The sequence below is a fragment of the Desmodus rotundus genome, chromosome 7, assembly GCF_022682495.2.
Source record: "Desmodus rotundus isolate HL8 chromosome 7, HLdesRot8A.1, whole genome shotgun sequence".
Lineage (NCBI taxonomy): Eukaryota > Metazoa > Chordata > Mammalia > Chiroptera > Phyllostomidae > Desmodus > Desmodus rotundus.
The window spans coordinates 18732783-18750064 of NC_071393.1; the positions used below are offsets into that span (position 1 = coordinate 18732783).

The window sequence follows — 17282 nt, forward strand, 5'->3', positions numbered from 1 at the left end:
CACTGGGTAAGTCTGTGGTTCAAAGCTACAGAGGTTAGGCAGAAGAGGAACCAAAAACAGTGTTTTGATTATTTTTGAGAAGGTGGTAGAAAGGGAAGGCTGTGTGGAAGGTAATGAGGGAGGTAAATTGTTATCTATCATAGTAGGAATTGGAAATTTCTGGAGTTAATAAACATGCATATTACACATTATCTAGCAACCTACATAATATACACTAACATGTACACGCACATCTGCTACTTCAAAATACACATGCACACATAGGACATACATACATAACATATGGTTAAAAGCTGTTTCTTATGCAAGGTGAGTCTGGGGGTGGGGAGAAATACGGGAAAGGTCTGTGTTAAGTCTTCTATAAGCTTCCCAGGTATTCCTGGGGCTTTTTCCTGGTTTTGGGGTGGGGGGGTGAGTAGGGTGGCAGGTCGGGGATGGGGAGAAAGCACGTGGAAGATGGCCGTTAGCAGCAGAGAAAATATGTGAGAACCTGATCAGAACGTCACCTGCCACAGGCGCAAACACAGTCCTCAGGGAGCTGGTACTGATCACCACTAAAACCCAATCAAATGAACTACGTGGTATCGGAATCCACTTCCACCACCTACGTGATCGATTTTTGAAGTTAAAAAGTTAGCGACTCCTTCAACTTGTTAATTACAAAGCACACGAACACCACACGTATTTCTCACGTGGTTCCCGCCCCCTGGAATCGAAAGGGAAGACTTTTACGGACGAGGGGGGATTCTGACACACACTGAAAACGACTGCTTTGCTTCCCGGGTCAAGATGCCGACAGGCAGAAGGGCCAGCCTACCCGCCTCCGTGACAGCCAAGCCGCTTACTAACTTCTCGCTGCAGCAGGCCCTCCAGAAGGGACCTCAGATCGGGGGAGAAGGTGTCTGGGAGTTCTACGTTCTGGGGAGAAGAGACCACAGTTTCAAAAGCGTGTCCATGGACATGGTGCCTGCACAGCCGCCCAGAGGGAAAAGGCCATTTCTTGACTAATTTCTTGTCATCAAAAATGACAGATGCGTCACAAATTAGTATTTCCTCTTAAGAAACAAAACGGTTACGAATCACTTTCAAAGTCAACGCACAGGCTGGGGCAGGTGAGGGCAAAGAATCAGGAGGTCTCCTCACTGTAGTGAATCTCAGTAAGTTTCCCTTCTGTCTGACTTCTTCAGTCTTCTTGACTTTCTACATCTTCTTCTTACTGATTGTTAGCACATCTTGATTTTTGCCTCAGCATCTATTTCCATTACTTTTTTTCTTTTTTCAGATTCTTTTAGGGATTGTGCCTTCAGTTATGTGTTTTAAGGGAGCAAAATTTTACACTGGTCGTACCGGAAACATGAAATTGAATCAAAATAGTCTTTAACGCCCTTACCACGGTGAGCGTCATCCGGTCTATTTCATGCTTGTCTTTGGTTTTATGTTGTCTGAAAGGGCTGTGCCTGCAGAAATGAAAGACACTCTATTATAATACGGGACCAGCTAACTTAGCACATACCACTGACTAATATCTGGGTAAAGAACTGTGTTCTGTCACTATTCATGCAAAACTACAGAAATACAAAAGCCCCCCAGACTTGCCATTTGCAGACCACAAACTGGCGGTCAGGCGTGTCAGGCCCAGAAAGAGCCAGGCGTGTGTGTGCCCATCAGAACTGCCCGATCGCCTCGGCACTAAAACACACTTCAGCAAGCGTGCTCCAACTGATAATCCAAAATACCATTAGAGAAATGACCGGCCAGCACGTAGTTTCGAGAATGAGCCATTTATACAACACCGGTCACCTAAGTGTTTGAGACAGTAAGTTTCATGCAATGTGTTTAGAAAAATGGTTATTAGTCACTCAAACAACCCAAGGAACCGCGGTCAAACCAAACCGCAGAGGGAACCAGAAACTCTAAGCAACACCTTCCTCTGACGAGAACAGAGCCACACAAAGAGCTCTGAGGCTGCTCCCTCATTTCTCACTTGGGGAGACCGGTCCTCCTTGTCAGACAGCCTGGGTTCAAGGTGTGACGTGGCGGTTTACTTGGCTGTGACCCGGTCACGTAAACCTTAGGACTGACTGCTTCACCTGCCGATGGGCATCATGCCTCGGACTTCACAGAGATGGTGAGCAGGCACCCAATGTCTGTGCCAGCAGTGCGGACAGAGCGGCAGAGGGGGTGTCCCGTACAGAAGCCGTTTGTGAAATGAATAAAGACGAATCTTACTTTATGAAGTGAGTGTCTGCTCGATAAACCCTGCAGAACAAATTATTCTTACTCTTTACGTTTTAAAACTCTGAAGAAGCTGGTTTTTACATGAAATCTTAGCATTTAAGAGTGAGTAGTTAACATGCAAGTTGGAAAACCATGGCTTTATTTACTTATTTTATTTGAAAATTAAAGAAGAGGTACATATATGATTAAGTTTTCTTATGGTGAGACACACCTGTAAAATTACTAATCCTATAGACTTATTTATAAGACACATGTAACATAACCTGAGTGAGATGTTTATGTAAAGTATTTTAAAGTTAACTATAAAAGGGATTAGAATGTTAATCACACAAATCATTGGGATTGAGAAAAAAACTAAAATTCCACTTATCTTTGCACTACCGCTTACTGTGACTTATCAGCTGATTGGGCCGTCCTACCGAATTATTAAGTTACGTACTGGGTCATCTGGTAATGAGATTATTACTCTGCAGAGCATTTATTATCTTAAATATTTTAATTTTCCTTTTGTACGAGAGAGGGCACTCTCACGCTTTATTTTCTCTCTTACCGTGCAATGAAATACAAAGTAATTTCCATCTCTTGAAAGCACTAATTTGGAAAACACAAAATCTAAACTAGGAGACTGAGTACCAAGCAAACATAGGCTAATCTTTGAAACCAATTTTGATTAGAAATACTCTTTTCACCCTAACTGCTTCCAAGGACAAAAAGGTAAGATTACTACATTTGAAAAGCAAATAGAATATAAGAGCAAACAGTACTGATCTGTTATGTATAAGATACTAGAATGTTAAAGAAGAAAAACACTAGCATCATTCTTTTATGCAAAATACATAGACAGGAACACATTCACGAGTCCAGAGAAAAGGAAGTTTATTATTAAATCTTACTACAACCTTGGCCTTGCTGCTTGACACAGCTCTTTACACCAAGTTCCTGAACGGTGAAAGGGACCGTGTGACGACCTCTGCATTTCTGCGAACCCCGCGGCTCAGCTCCGGGCTGCAGTGCCGGAGGACCCCACTGGGCTCCTGACCCCACGTGCTCGCCTGCACCTGACGCCGGAGGAGAGCTGCGCCCCGGCCCTCTCGGAGGAAGGCTGCTGTGCCCCGACAGGAACGCCCTGTGCTAAATTTAAAGCGCTTTTCACAAGGCCAGAGGGAGGCTTGCGCGGGAGCTGGAGTCAGAGCTAGAAAGCGGGCACACTTCCGGCACATGGGCCCTATCACTCCCACTCCCACTCCCGCATTATAAACGCAGCTCCCCACTGCCCGCTGGAGAAGGAACGGTGGGAAACGCGTTCCAGCTTCCCAGCTCCGTGCTGTGGCGTTGAGAAAGCCGGGGCTTTCCAGTGCACGTCCTGATGCACATTTGTTCCAGTGTGTTCTTGATTATGCTTTGTGAACAGGACCGAAGACTCGGTTTCTATTTTGGAAAATGTGAAAGAAAACCTCCCGTGGCAGAATCTCCACTCGAGCGAGCAGGCGGTGCTGACAGATGCTGCGTGGTCGCAGCTGCTCCCTGACGCAGCCCCAGGCCTGTCAACAGCTTCCAGGGCGCAGGCCCCATTCTGGCCGCCCCAGGCGGTGTTGTGGGCACACAACTCACATGGCGATGGTCAGATGTGGCTTTGGAATTGCAGGCCAAGTGGGAGGGCTGCAACGCTCCCCCACACAAGTTGGGAAATCACTCAAAATACGATGAGTGATGGGCACACACAAACACACACACGCACTATATTCGCAGCGCAACGAACTCAAACATAACACCTTCACCATTGCCAGCGATTAAAAACTTCCATCAACAATGAACTCCAGAATACCAGAAAGACTGTGTGTGACGTGCATTTTGAACCTCAGCCAATAGCTGTCCAAATATTTATAAACGCTCCTTTTTTCTCTCTCTCTCCACACGGAACAAGCTCCATAACCCCGGGCAGAGCTCAGCTCTCCCCAGACCACCCCTGTGCTCTCGCCCCACATCTGACACCTCTGCGGGGAGAGGACCAATGGTGACAAGCTTAAGATCAGGCTATTGTCACATGGATTCTTTCCTTAAGAGACATCGTACTCAGACTGAGGATCAGGACAGCAATTCCATGCCTGCAACGCGGACACATCGTCACACGTGCGTGCTCCTAAGCATGTGACAGGGGCACCTCCAGAGAGTAGTGACCAGCACCCAACCCGTGGCTTCCAAACGGCTCGGCCCAGCACACTGAGTCCAGGCGTGCAAACACGTTCTCAAGCCCAGACAACGTCCTCACATCCGGGTCCCTTTCTCTCCCGCCCCGAGGTATTCTTCCAGGGGGTCAAGTCGACCTCGAAGCAGTGGGGCAGGCACCCTGGCGCGTGCAGGAAGCACTCAATCACAGCACACAGAAGCGAACAAGACCCTTGGTGACCAGGGCTTCAACCTGACTGCACAGCTGTGGAAAGAGGGCAAGGTCTGCTCTAGGGCAGTTTCCCCTGCTCAGTGCTGTTGACCTTTCGGGCGGGGGAGTGGCGTCGGTCCTGGGCTTTAGCAGCAACCCTGGCCTCTGGCTGCTAAGTGCCAGAAGTAGTCCCTCCCTCAGCTGTGACAACCAGAAATATCTCCAGGCACTGCCACGTAGCCCGGGGTGGAGGACCAGTGCTGGGTGGTGGCTGACAAGGTGAGGGCTGGCACTGGGCCACCCTGCGGGAGCACCAGCATGCGGGGGCTTGGCTGCTCCCTGCGCCTGTGCCTGGGGCCCTGCACCCCGTCCTCCTGCTTGGCCTGCTTCTGCTTCCCAGGTCCCTCGTGCTGGGGTTCCCTCTCTGGGTGTGTGAAAGTTGCACGGATGCTCCATACGTATTTTCGAGGTTTTCCTATTTGCCACCTTGTGAGAGAGCAGAACACGTGACATCATCTTTCCATCTATGACTGAGGGAGAGGGCCCCGAGCATGGTCCCACCTCTCGCAGGCCCCCTCCCAGCACTCTGCTTCTGAAGGGCCTTCAGTAAACATCAGCTTAATAAGAATCACTGACATTTCACATCCATTGGTTTCAGTAATGGTATCACCATCCTCCCAATTACTCAAATCCAAACAACCAGCACCGTCCTAAACTCCTTCCACACCCAAGCACCCATCGAAAACAGAACAAGCAAAAACCAAAATCACTGCAGCACCGTGGACCCTAACCACAGCAGCGGTAAGGCCTCGGCCTCCTTTCTGGCCCTGGGACAGGTGCTGGCCAAGCGCCCCTTGCCTTTTGCTGGGACTCTTACCCACACCCTGTCCCTGTCCCTGCAACACTCCGTGCTGCTGCTGGATCCTTTTACTGAGCAACAGCTTGACCGCACCCCTCCTTTGCCTCGAAGCCAGCAGCCTCTGGGGCCTCAAGAACAAAGCCTCTGCCCACAGCATGGATCCCAGGCTCTCCCCAGTCCTGACCCAACCTCCTCGCCTTCTCTCAGCACACCCTCCTGTCCTGACAAAGAGCCGGCCCACTGCTCATGGGCCACTGACGGGAAAGGCAGCCTGGTCTCCACTGTCCCCTCCCCATAGAAGGCAGGTCTAATTCCTACCCCATGTCTTCCTGTTGCCACCCTCTCTCCAAAGCCTACGCCACAGTCACGTACATCTGCATAAAGTTGGCCCTTCCCTCCCCAGCGAGAACTGGCCATCCCATATCTGCGCAGCTCCCGGCACACGGCCACCAAGTAAGCTGGCACGGCCAGCCCGGCTCCTAATCCTGGTGTGTAAATCCATCTGCTCTTGCGCCAGGTCCTGAAGGACTGCCTGTGGCTTCCTTCCGCCCCGCCCTCCTTCTCTCCCTCCTGCCTTTCCCCACAGCATCCAGCACAGCCTCGAGTATTGTAGGTAGTTACTCATAAACGCTTACTAAATTCAATTTAAATCAATTAAGCCAGAAAATATTTCCCTGCTCTTTGGCTTCCATGCCGTATCCTTTCCAGCGAACAGCTTTTGAACGACAGACTGGAGTTAGATCATAAATCCCGCTGAGGACAGTCATCGAACCCAGCCCAGTGCACACCGGAAGGGCTCTTCCCTCGCCAGGCTCCGCAGACGGTGACCACACAAGGACAGGAGCCTGCTCTCTGAGGTAGGACCCATCTTCACCAGGCGGCTCAGCGGCTTGAAAGGCCACTCCGGCGTCCACCGGGAATCCTTCCCCACCCTAAGGTGCCCGGCCTCTGGCGCTGCACAGCACGGCTCCCGCCCTGTCAAGGCGATGGGCCTCCCGCGAGCTGAAGGCCCTTCAACCTCCCCCTGTGGGCCAGGGCTTCCAGCCCTTTCTCTTCATCCCTCCCATCCCATCCTCATGAGCAACCTCGGGACGCCTTCCCGTCCGCCAAGGCTCCTCTAACAGGGTCACACTGAACGTGATTCCACCAGGCCCGACCAAGGGCTTCCCGAAGGACTTCCCAAAGGACTGGACACCTTGCAGGTCAGCACTCTGAACTTGAATCACAGCCAAATGAGACTGAACTCACTTTGTCAACCTCAAATCACAATGCTAGACCACGCAGCGTTCACTCAACAAAAGCCTGGGATCTTTTAAAAACAATGTTACGCCAGATCACCCCTAACATACAGGACATTATGACAAACGGAACAGCAATATTAAACAAGATAAAGGCCTGCACAAAGCCACAAACACCACGCTTTCGCAGGTCTCCCTGTATCATTTTACTGTAGATTTTTGAATTGTGAATTAATGCATTCAACAGCTGAGCTGCTTTGCGGTTTTTATCGTGTTGAACATCTCACAGGTGTGGACTCTGTGTCTCCAACCTCATCTCTAGCGCAGACCCAGGCAGCGACGCAGGCGAGTCTGCGTGCATTCACCCAGCACGCGCGACTCCCCGGGCTGGAAGGATGTCTCGTGTGGAAGTGGCTTTCTCTGATTAGCCTCGCAGAAGCTCTCTAATCAGGTCAGCTAGTCTGATGACATGAATTAAGGCCATCCAGGCTCCACAGACAAAATAATTCAATTCAAGACCCACAAGACCTGACTCTCTAGGCAATAATATAATTTTAGTTCCCAAGCGAGTAGGGGGAGCAGACAACCGGACTGTGAGTCCTGGGAAGCGGCAAGGGTGCCCAGAACCCAGTTGGGGGCGGGGGGGAGAAGTCAGACCCACCCTCTTTCCAGAACACGCTAAATATAGTAAGAAGCTGCAGTGGCACTCAGTGAGGTTTTCCAGTGGAAAAGTGCAAAGTGTAGCAAAATACCAGCCTTGCGTGTTCATACGAGAAATCAGAGGGAAAATCTTGACTAGGGACTTTTAGTGGAAAGTGGTTTTTCGTTTCTTTGTGAATGAAGGATAACCAACACTGCATCTGGAGGACTTAAGGTCTCTATTAAAATCGGCTGAAAGTTCTTAACATTAATGGAAATACTAACAACTTTTAAGTGTTTAATAGGAGAACACATTTTGAGAGTGCTTCCATCTCATCACCTTTCCACTGCGCTTCACCGTCTTCGGCAGCTCAGGGCTCAGGGTCACATATAACACAAACTAAGCACACAGAAGTACACGATTTCATTTTTGTGTTTTAAAAAACAAATTCATGTCAGCATGCTTACAAATAAATGTGCACCTTAAAATGGCTTCATTCGGGCCTTTGCCCACTTTTGTAACCTCAAAATGCCCATAGCTCTAAGACAATCATGGGTAATTAATTTCTAGGGGGGAAAAATCCTACATTCTTCAAATACTTACAAAATAATAAGTATTATTATAAGTATTATTATCAAATACTTATAAAATAATAAGTATTATTTTAAAATAATACTTATTCTCAAACTAGTCGTGTCAATGGAAATATTTCAAGGCAGTCTCATTTTACATTTAGGTATGCTGTAATTCCTACGTGGTACGGATCGGAAATTCCAAACCGTAAGCTCTGGTCTGCAATCTTGGGCGCAAAGCTCCCCCCTCTGTGAGGCAGAAAGAGCCACGTTCAGACCAGCGTTTGGCCTGAAGACCTCTGTGTGCCCCACAGTAATACTGGGGCCAATGGAGTCTGCGTCTTCTCGATGTTGCCCCAAGCCCACGCCCCGGCGACGGCCTGAAGAAGGACGGATTCCACTCACCCTCTGAGAAGCTTGAACAGCATGCAGCCCAGGGAGAACCAGTCAGCACTGCTGTCGTACGCCGTCCCCTTCTGCAGCACCTCGGGGGCCATGTACCCGTGGGTGCCCCTAGGGGGAAGACAGGGTGTGCGCATTATCAGAACGTGTCCGCCTGACAAAATGTTTACAGCTGATCCAGAGGTTCTGGCGTCGCTCATTACAGGGGACAGGGGCCACGGAGCTCCCGCACAAACGTGAGTCACCCCACACCCAGCGGGGAAGTGACTTCTGTCTCCATTAGTATAGGAATTAATGTAAATAAATTACCATCGAAACAAACATGAAGGCTGGCCCACCGTCTAAGAGATGAGATCTGACACTCGTTAGTCCCTCCTCCACGACAGCCGAGAGAGCTAAAGGTCTGCTGCCCAATCAAGAGGTCCTGTGAGGAGCCATATGGGATGGGGGAAACGGGGGGACATAGGGGAAAGCAGGGGGGAGGACGAACAGGCGACTGCACTGTCGTACTGGGGACCCCCAAGGGGTGGGGACGTCCACTCCTGTGGGCCCGTCCGTACTCACACATGCTAAGGCAGAGCTACTTCCTTGGAGTCGGACAGAGTCGGATTTTAATCCTGGTCCCACAATATGCCAGATATGTGACCTTGTTCAGGTTACTTAATTTTCCTGAACCTCCATTTCCACACCATAAAAAAGTCAACAACGACATCCCTGATCTACGGGGTTTCTGTGAAGATAACAACCCAGTCAAACCAGCCAGCCGCGCATGCCCGGGCCAGCTGTCGTCCACCTCAGGGCACGGAGAGTGGGTGGCTGCTGGCCTACCACCCTGCCCACCGGTCCCTCCCTGCCCGCACAGCTCTCTGGGCCGCTAGCCCGGGGTCGGGGGTCCTTCCTGGCCGGGTCGCCGCTGTGCTGCCAGCACCTAGCACACGGCCAAGGGTAAATAAATACTTGCTGCATTAATTAGACGACTTAACCCTCAGAACTGTCAAGTGAAGTAAACATCATTGTTCTCTCCTCTTTGCAGGGGAGAAAAGCGAGGCTGCGCGGAGGATTCGAACCCAGATCTGCTGGCGCAAACGCCTTTGCCCTTACTCGCAGCATGCCTTCTTGACTTAAAAGTAGTGGAAGTCATCGCGTGTTCAGTCTTTTTAAGCAGCGGCCTCACCGTCATCATTTAAACATGGAAACCTTTCTTCCCAATCCCACCCCTTCTCAGATGCTGCTCAAATACTGAGAACAGCCCACCTTCCAAGCTGACATGTGAGTTACAGCAAGAGTGGGGGAGGCTCTAAAAGGCAAGAAACAACCCGCATCTGAAAGTCAGCTCCGCTGGAAGATTAGCTCCTACGAGCCAGCCCTTGGATCCACGGGCAGCTGCGGCTTCACTAAATTGAAGAAATCAGCACACCAAATAGCTGGGGCATTAAAAATTCCAAGGACTCTTAAAAATGTCTGATGAACTCCCCGGGAGCAGCCCATACAACCACAACTGGCACTTGAATAAATGTGAAGTGCTGTCCAAGCTAATACCTTTATCGCCCCATCCCAGATTCTGCAGAAAGAGAGAAGCCTGTGTGCGGAACGACGCTGCTCGCTGTTAACACACGATTACAGCTTTGAGAGGCGCGTCAGATCTAACGCAGGCCCTCGGAAAGCTTCACTTCCAGGCCACAAAACGCAGGGTCCGTGGTGTATTGTCTGCACGCACACCGGAAACGAGCCTCCTGGGTGCTTCCTCATGACCACGCGACACAGACACGAGTGTCAGCTCGAGAGGGACAAGAAGTGTCATTTTAAAAGAATGACACGTTTAACAAGAAAACAGTACAGCAGAAGCCGTCTGCTTTTCCACAAACTGCACACCTGCCTGTACTTTCCACCCACAGGAACTGATAACAAAGAAGCATCCCGAGTCCACAGAGCCCGGGGACATTCCTGCTGTCGTTTTAACAATTCTGGGTTCAAAGGGGTTCTGGAGCCGGTGTCCACCCGCTCTGATTGAGCACGGTCCCCACCGGACGCCGTTCAGGGTCCACTGAGGGGCCAGGTGCTGGTGGACGCTCCCGGCGTGGTCATTCAGGAGACTGACATAATTCTCAAATCTAACAACATGACCTGCATTAAAAGCTTGAACGGCAAGTAGATGGTTGGTTTGTTTTTTATTTAAAAAAGTATTCCTAGATTCTCTTCAGAAAAAAAGAAAAAGCAAGCTACTTTGAAAAGGAAGGACAAAGCAGATGGAGAGAGGAACTTGACCTCCGGCCGTCCTTGCAGAGAGGTCTCTACAGCTACCTCTGTACTTGGCACTTCGACTTCTTCACTTCTCCTCATCACAGCTCCCAGAGGTTTATTACGACCTCTGCTTTCCAGAAGTAGGCACCGAGGCCCAGCAGGTAACATGCCTGACCTAGGGCCACAGAGCCAGCGGGATCTGGGCCTGCTGCCAAGGCCCCTCTTCCCCACCGACCACCGGGTCCCCGCACGGGGACACGGGGTGGTCGCTGCTCTGCGGACAGTGACAGCGAGCACACAGGCTCTCACCTCCTCTCCCACATCACGGCATACGGGCCCCTCCCCGACCCGGCACGTTCATAGACGGAAAATCACTGCCGGCAAGAAAAAATTGGGGGGTGGACCCACAACCGGGTCAGGGTTTGAGGACATAAATGAGTTGCGTTAGAAAAACAAAGCAAACGGTCATTGATGCACTACTCACACGCTCGCGTGCGGCTTCTTTTTGGAGAAATCACAGGCGAGACCGAGGTCTGATATCCTAACGTGTCCGTACTCATCCAAGAGGATATTTGCTGGCTAAAGAGAAAGAGAAGATGACCTCTGAGAGGCCCCCCAAAAGCCACAGAGCCTTTGGGAACTTCTAAAACTACAGGCACTTGGTACCTTATTATTTTATTACAGTTTCCTCCTAAACAGGAACTCTAGCTTTACGTTATCACAACCAAGTGGGGCACACGCAGTGTTTCTCCTGTTAACTTCGGCAGAGGAGGGGTGAGGACAGAAGCCAAGGGTTCTACCACTTAGAAAATGAGACAGGGGGCAGGGAGGAGGGGCGGGGCTGTGACCACAGTTCATGGGAGTTCAAAAGCATGTTCTCTTCAGGGCCTTCCAGCCAGGACAGGGTGCCCCTCGACAGAGACAGGGAGCCACCAGCTTCATGACTTCTTCTGAGGCCACCAGGCACAGGACAGAAAGGGGTCCTGCAAGGAGGCACCGACACTGACCTAGGAAACCAGAACACTCGATAGTGCCACGCCAGCCCCGATCAATGTCATTTCTGTTTATAGGCCCGTGACTGACACAGGGCCCTACCATGTGACCAAATACAAAGTGTGCCCATTAAGATTAGATTCAGTCAGCGCAACCATGAAAAACCAAGCTCTTCTCCCTAATACACATCGAATTCCAGTCATCTTAATATTTTTCTGCTGGAGAGCAATGATTGTTTTGCTTGAAATAAAGATAATGGCATGCTATTATAAAAACGGAGCATGAATAATCATGAGTGATTAGAACTGGGTTGGAGTAGAAATTAAACAATACCACTGCCTACTAAATAGCTTAGAAAACAAAACTACAGCATAAGATGATTAGAAACCAGTCACAGCTGTAAATTAAAATGTATTACAATAGCGCTTTATGGGCCTTCAGCATGCATTTGCTTCTTCTGCAAAGCTCGCGTGAAGAAATAAAAGGTCATGTGCCAGCCAGGGTCTAATTATTTCTCATTCGATGAAAATAACATTTGTTTCTTGTCTAAGCTCATGTGAGAACTAAAGAATAATTCTTTAACTTTGACGAAAGCATTAAAATTTACAAAGTATTTTGTGACAGAGATAACATGCTCAAAAATAAAATAGTTAGAGTCTCAGCAGGTAACCATAAAAAGCAAATCAAAACATGTTTGCTCCTCGGAGGAAAGAAGGTAATTGGTACCCTGCAGCTGGTTAGCTCTGGTTCCTGGAGAAGGAATGAGACGGCAGGCACCCACACGGCCTCCGCGAGTGCTGGCACCCCACTGGGAGATGGCCACCGCCGTCATTTTCCGCTCCTTGTTACTGAGACTTTTCGATACTTGCACAATCACCTCCACAATGTGCCGTGGCCCCTTCTACCTCTCCGCCTGTCTTCCCGCTGCGGGCTGGGGACTGTGACTGCAGCTGCCCCGAGCAAACCCCCAGGCCCCCCGGGACCGTGGCACCCAGGGCCTCGCATTGTGGCCTGGAATAGGAAAACTCAGAATAGACTCGTTTTACTCTTTCAACTCCAGGGAGATTTTCAAAGTTTGTTTATTCGCGTATTTAACCCTCCTCTGCCCTCCCCCAGGTTAGCAACCGTCAGCTTGTTCTTCTCTATCTATGGGTCTGTTTCTGTTTATTCATTTGTTTTGTTTGTTTAGATTCCACACGTAAGTGAAATCCTACTGTATTTGTCTTTCTCTCGCTGATTTCACTTAATACCCTCTGGGTGCATCTATGTTGGTGCAAATGGCAAAATTTCATTCTTTTCTACTTTATTTTTTTACTTTTTTAAAAATTTACTTGCTTTCAAAGTCCAGTGAGATTGTAAAGAAAACATGAACAGAAGCCCAAGCACAGCACGCTGGGGCTATGTAGTTCTAGGATCTAAAAATCTACCTACTCGTGGTTCTAAGGTGACCTTGAAACAACGTGAAGCTCTGACATTGGCCGCCGGGGAAGTTCTGCAGGAAGAACAGCCTCACCCCGGGTGAGCCGGGACTCGGCCGCGCTGTCCTGGTTCACCAGTGTGAGTCCGGTGAGACCTCTTATCTTTGCCCATCCCCAGTTCCAGCCCAGAGCCAGGACCAAAGCAGTCACTTAGCGAACCTTAACTGAATTACAACCAACTGTAAAATGAGCACCACCAAAAAACACTCCTACCCTGCTTTTCCTGAATTAACCGGTTCAGATTTCTGAACGAGGGTGTGAGCTGCACCAGGCATGGTAGCAGGCGCTGAGGTGACAGGGACAACTAGGACAGAGTTTAGAGTCGGGAAGAGACCCGCGTCACAGAGATGACGAAGTCTGCAGGGAGACAGGAACACGGCAGGCTGCCGCGGAGGACCGGGGGCCGCCTGGATTGCCGTGCCCCCATGCGTGGGAGCAGACCCGGGGGACAGGAGCCCGCACCCCCCCCCAGCCTCACCTTCAGGTCCCTGTACACCACTGAGCGGACGTGCATGTGCTCCAGCCCCAGGATGATCTCGGTGGCGTAGAACCGCGCCTCCCTCTCGGAGAACACCCCGTGCTGGGACAGGTGGTAGTGCAGGTCGCCCCCTGCAATCGGACACACAGAATTTAACCCAAAAGTCATTGTCATCCTGAATAGTTGGGGCATAAAAAAGAAGTCTGCTTCGTCTACAGGCCCATCTTGGATCCCTGCAGTCTGACAAAACACTTTAAAAATCAAAGAGAAAAGTTAAACGTGGAGAAGACTTATATGCAGCACTGGCTGGGACCACAGAGAGTGAAGCCGTCGCTCTCAGGCTGGTCCCAGAAACACCCCCGGGCAGGGGAGCTGTTCTGCTTTGATCCCCAAACCCCACCTAATAACCAAATCGACCTATATATGTGTAGTCACCCAGTAGCTGTCTTAGCAACTGGTTCTATAGACAAACAACAAACAGATAAATAAATAAACTGGTAATATTGATAGATATTTCATAAAGCAAATACCAGTAAAACTTTTTAAATTTATTTTTCAACTACAGTTGACCCACCATATTACAGTAGCTGCAGGTGTACAACACAGGGGTTAGACATTTATAGAATTTACAAAGTGATCACTCTGATGAATTTAGCACTCACCCACACCATACATATGTAGTTGTTACAATATTACTGATTATCCCTCCTCTACATCCCCATGAGTATTTCCACACCTGGCAACTTGTACTTCTTAGTTCTTGCACTTTTTCGCCCTTCCCTCTACCGCCCTCCCATCTGGGAGGAGAGTTTCTGTTTCGTTTGTTTGATTACTGTGGTTTTTAGATTCCACTCATAAGTGAAGTTGTATGGTATTTGTCTTTCTCCACTTATTTCAATTAGCATCATGCCCTCTAGGTCCACCTACGTTATCACAAGTGGTCAGATTTCATTCTTTTTTATGGCTGAGCCATACGCAGTCACACAGACGTACCACGTCTTTATCTGTTCGTCTGTTGACGGACACTTAGGGTGCTTCCATACCTTGGCTACACTAACTAAACACAGTAAAATTCTAATTGGTAAAATCCAGGTGGGCTTATTTGGGTGTCCCCAGAAAAGTTCTTTCAACTTTGCTACATGTTTGAAATTTTTCATAACAAAATGTTGGAAAAAGCAAATAATCACATGGCCTAAAGTCGCCGAGTCAGAAAATGCCACCAGCAGGGTAAGAGAAGGTTTCTGTGAACTGTAGGGAGAAAGCTTCTACTGGTCTGTAAGTTCCTGTGTGTCTAACCTGACTGCCCCGGCTTCTGTAAGTACCGTGCCCTCCCTTTCACACGCGCATTCCTGCATAACCAGCATCACCAGACGGAGGCGAGCTCCCAGCCCCGGTTAGGCGAAGGGAATGCCGTGTTGGCCTCTCTCACCATCGACTGGCTGTGCCTGTGCTGACAGCCACAGAAACAGAGTCGTACAGAACACGTGCTGCTGCGTCTGGCTTCTTTTGCTCATCATCATGTCTGTGAAGTTCAAATTCCTTCATGTGGTTGGACAGATCCAGTCTTAAACACTCAAAACAGAGTAAAACTTCACATGAACTTCAAAAAAGGCACTTAACTTGATGAACTGTTTGCCTTTCTACTTCAGCTCGTGTTACTAAAAATACTTTCAGAATACACAATGTCCCTTTCTGCCATCAGACACTATTTCTCTAACCTTTTCGGCCATCTAAGGGCCGCCATTCGTTCATAGTTTAACACGTCAATGCACAGAGCACTGGGCTAAAATCCTTCGAAGTTGGTTTTCAAACACATTTAACTTATATTCTTATGAGATAGTTCATTCCTGGAAGTTAAGGATCAGAAGACAAGCTAATTAGCAATCTGAACCAGCTGCATTCCAGAAAATCAAGTTTCACTGTAAGTATTTTATGAAAATCTTCTCAAGAAGATGCTACTTCCTGGGGAAGGACTGGGAGGGCCACGGGAAAACCACGGCCGACATTTGAAAATGCATTTTAACTAAAAATCGCACCAAGGTTTCCTTAATCTTCAGGAAGACACTCATTGCCTGCCCCAGCTGCCCGAGTGCCTGCCAAGATGGAGCAGCACAGCCAGTCTCCCAGGGTGTCCCGGCTTTGCTCACCGTTCATCAGGTCCAGGATGAAGCAGAGTTTGTCCGGAGTGTGGAAGGCGTAGGTCATGCAGACGATGAAGGGGCAGTCCTAGAGGGAGAAGACGCAAGACAGGGTGAGGAGAGCAAGAGCTGCCCTGAAAAGCACCCGACCACAGGGCACCACCGACGGGTCTGCGCAGCCAGGCCACCGCCCTGCCCACGCGCCGAGCACAGACCCCCCGTGGCGACTCTGACGGGCACAGGGAAACGGGTCCGGTCTCACGATCGAATGCACAGAGAGACACGGCATCACTAAAGGGAGCAGAGGAACTCAAAGGTCCTCTGCCACCAGATTCAATCACGGCTCTGCTGGCTACAACTTCGAAAGACTCAGATTCGACAGGAAAATACCGCTGCCTTGCGAGTCTTGTCGTTGGCCTACAGTGGCCCCTGGTGGGTCACACACCCGTTTCAATCCCCATTCCTAAAGCTGGAACGCCACGCCGTGGGGCACAGCGCTGTCTGCGTGACCGCCCTGAGACACCGAGAATAGAAGTAAAATTAAACTCACTTTGGAAAGTGCAAAACTGTACCAGGGTCAGGGGTCAGGGTCACCTGAATAACTCAGTTGTAACTATGTCCATTTCCCCAAATTAATCCACAGATTCTGTGCAATTTTAATTAAAATAAAATTGACAGGCTGATTCTAAAATGTATGTGGTAACGGAGACAGAAGACAAAGCTGGAAAACCCAGAGTGCCTGGGAACCAGGCTTATTACAACCAGCAGTAATTCAGAAAGTGTGGTGTTAACCGAGGCCACACAAGTAGGCAGTGGCACAGGACAGAGAGCCCTGACACAGCCCTGCACACAGACGGTGTGTTTGCGACAAGCGACACCGAGAGCACAGGGGAAGGCAGCATCTTCCATCGATGGTGCTGCAGCAAGGGTTTCTGGGCAATGAAATGTGTGCGAACAGTCTCCCCTGCCTCACACAACACTCAAGTCCACTCTAAGCAGATACAGGCTGAAAGGTAAGCAGTAACGCTTCTAGAAGAGAACAAGAGAGGATCTTCCCTGGCTGGTGTGGCTCAGTGGTTGAGCGAGGGCCTATGAATGGAAGGGTCGGCAGTTCAATTCCCAGTCAGGGCACATGCCTGGGTTGCAGGCCAGGTCCCCAGTAGGGGGTGCATGAGAGGCAACCACACATTGATGTTTCCCTCTCTCTCTCCCATCCCCTCTCTAAAAATAAATAAATAAAATCTAAAAAAAAAAAGAGAGTATCTTCATGATCTTAGGGTAAGTAAAGATTTCTTCAACAGGCCACAAGAAAGAACTAACAATAAAACATTGGTAAATTGGACCAAAACAAAATTAAGAACATCTGTTCTTCAGAGGACACCATTAAGAGAGCAAAAAGACAAGTCACAGAATGGGAGAAAATATTTGTAATCCATAAACCCAATAAGGATTCTTATTTAGAATATATAGAGAACTCATGTAAATCAACGAAGAAAACAAACAATCAACCCAATGGAAAAATGGCAAATAACAAGAACAGTAGTAATTAAACGGGCACGTCGCATAAGAGGCTAGCAAACGGCCCACAAGCCTGTGAACAGACGCCAACCTCCACTGTCCCCGAGGAA

At 49.3% G+C, this 17282-nt stretch overlaps 1 protein-coding gene across 4 annotated transcripts in view; it reads right to left on the bottom strand.

Annotated features, from left to right (window-relative positions):
* GRK3 (G protein-coupled receptor kinase 3) overlaps positions 1 to 17282 on the bottom strand; it is a 113004-nt gene that overhangs the window by 16060 nt on the left and 79662 nt on the right. For all 4 annotated transcript variants that reach the window (XM_053928311.2, XM_053928310.2, XM_053928313.2 and 1 more), the window contains 6 exons: positions 15664 to 15742; positions 13517 to 13647; positions 11052 to 11146; positions 8330 to 8437; positions 1391 to 1457; positions 818 to 918 (listed from right to left, as the gene is read on the bottom strand). In XM_053928311.2, coding sequence (XP_053784286.1) covers positions 818 to 918; positions 1391 to 1457; positions 8330 to 8437; positions 11052 to 11146; positions 13517 to 13647; positions 15664 to 15742 — 581 coding nt within the window. The remainder of the gene's footprint in view (positions 1 to 817; positions 919 to 1390; positions 1458 to 8329; positions 8438 to 11051; positions 11147 to 13516; positions 13648 to 15663; positions 15743 to 17282) is intronic.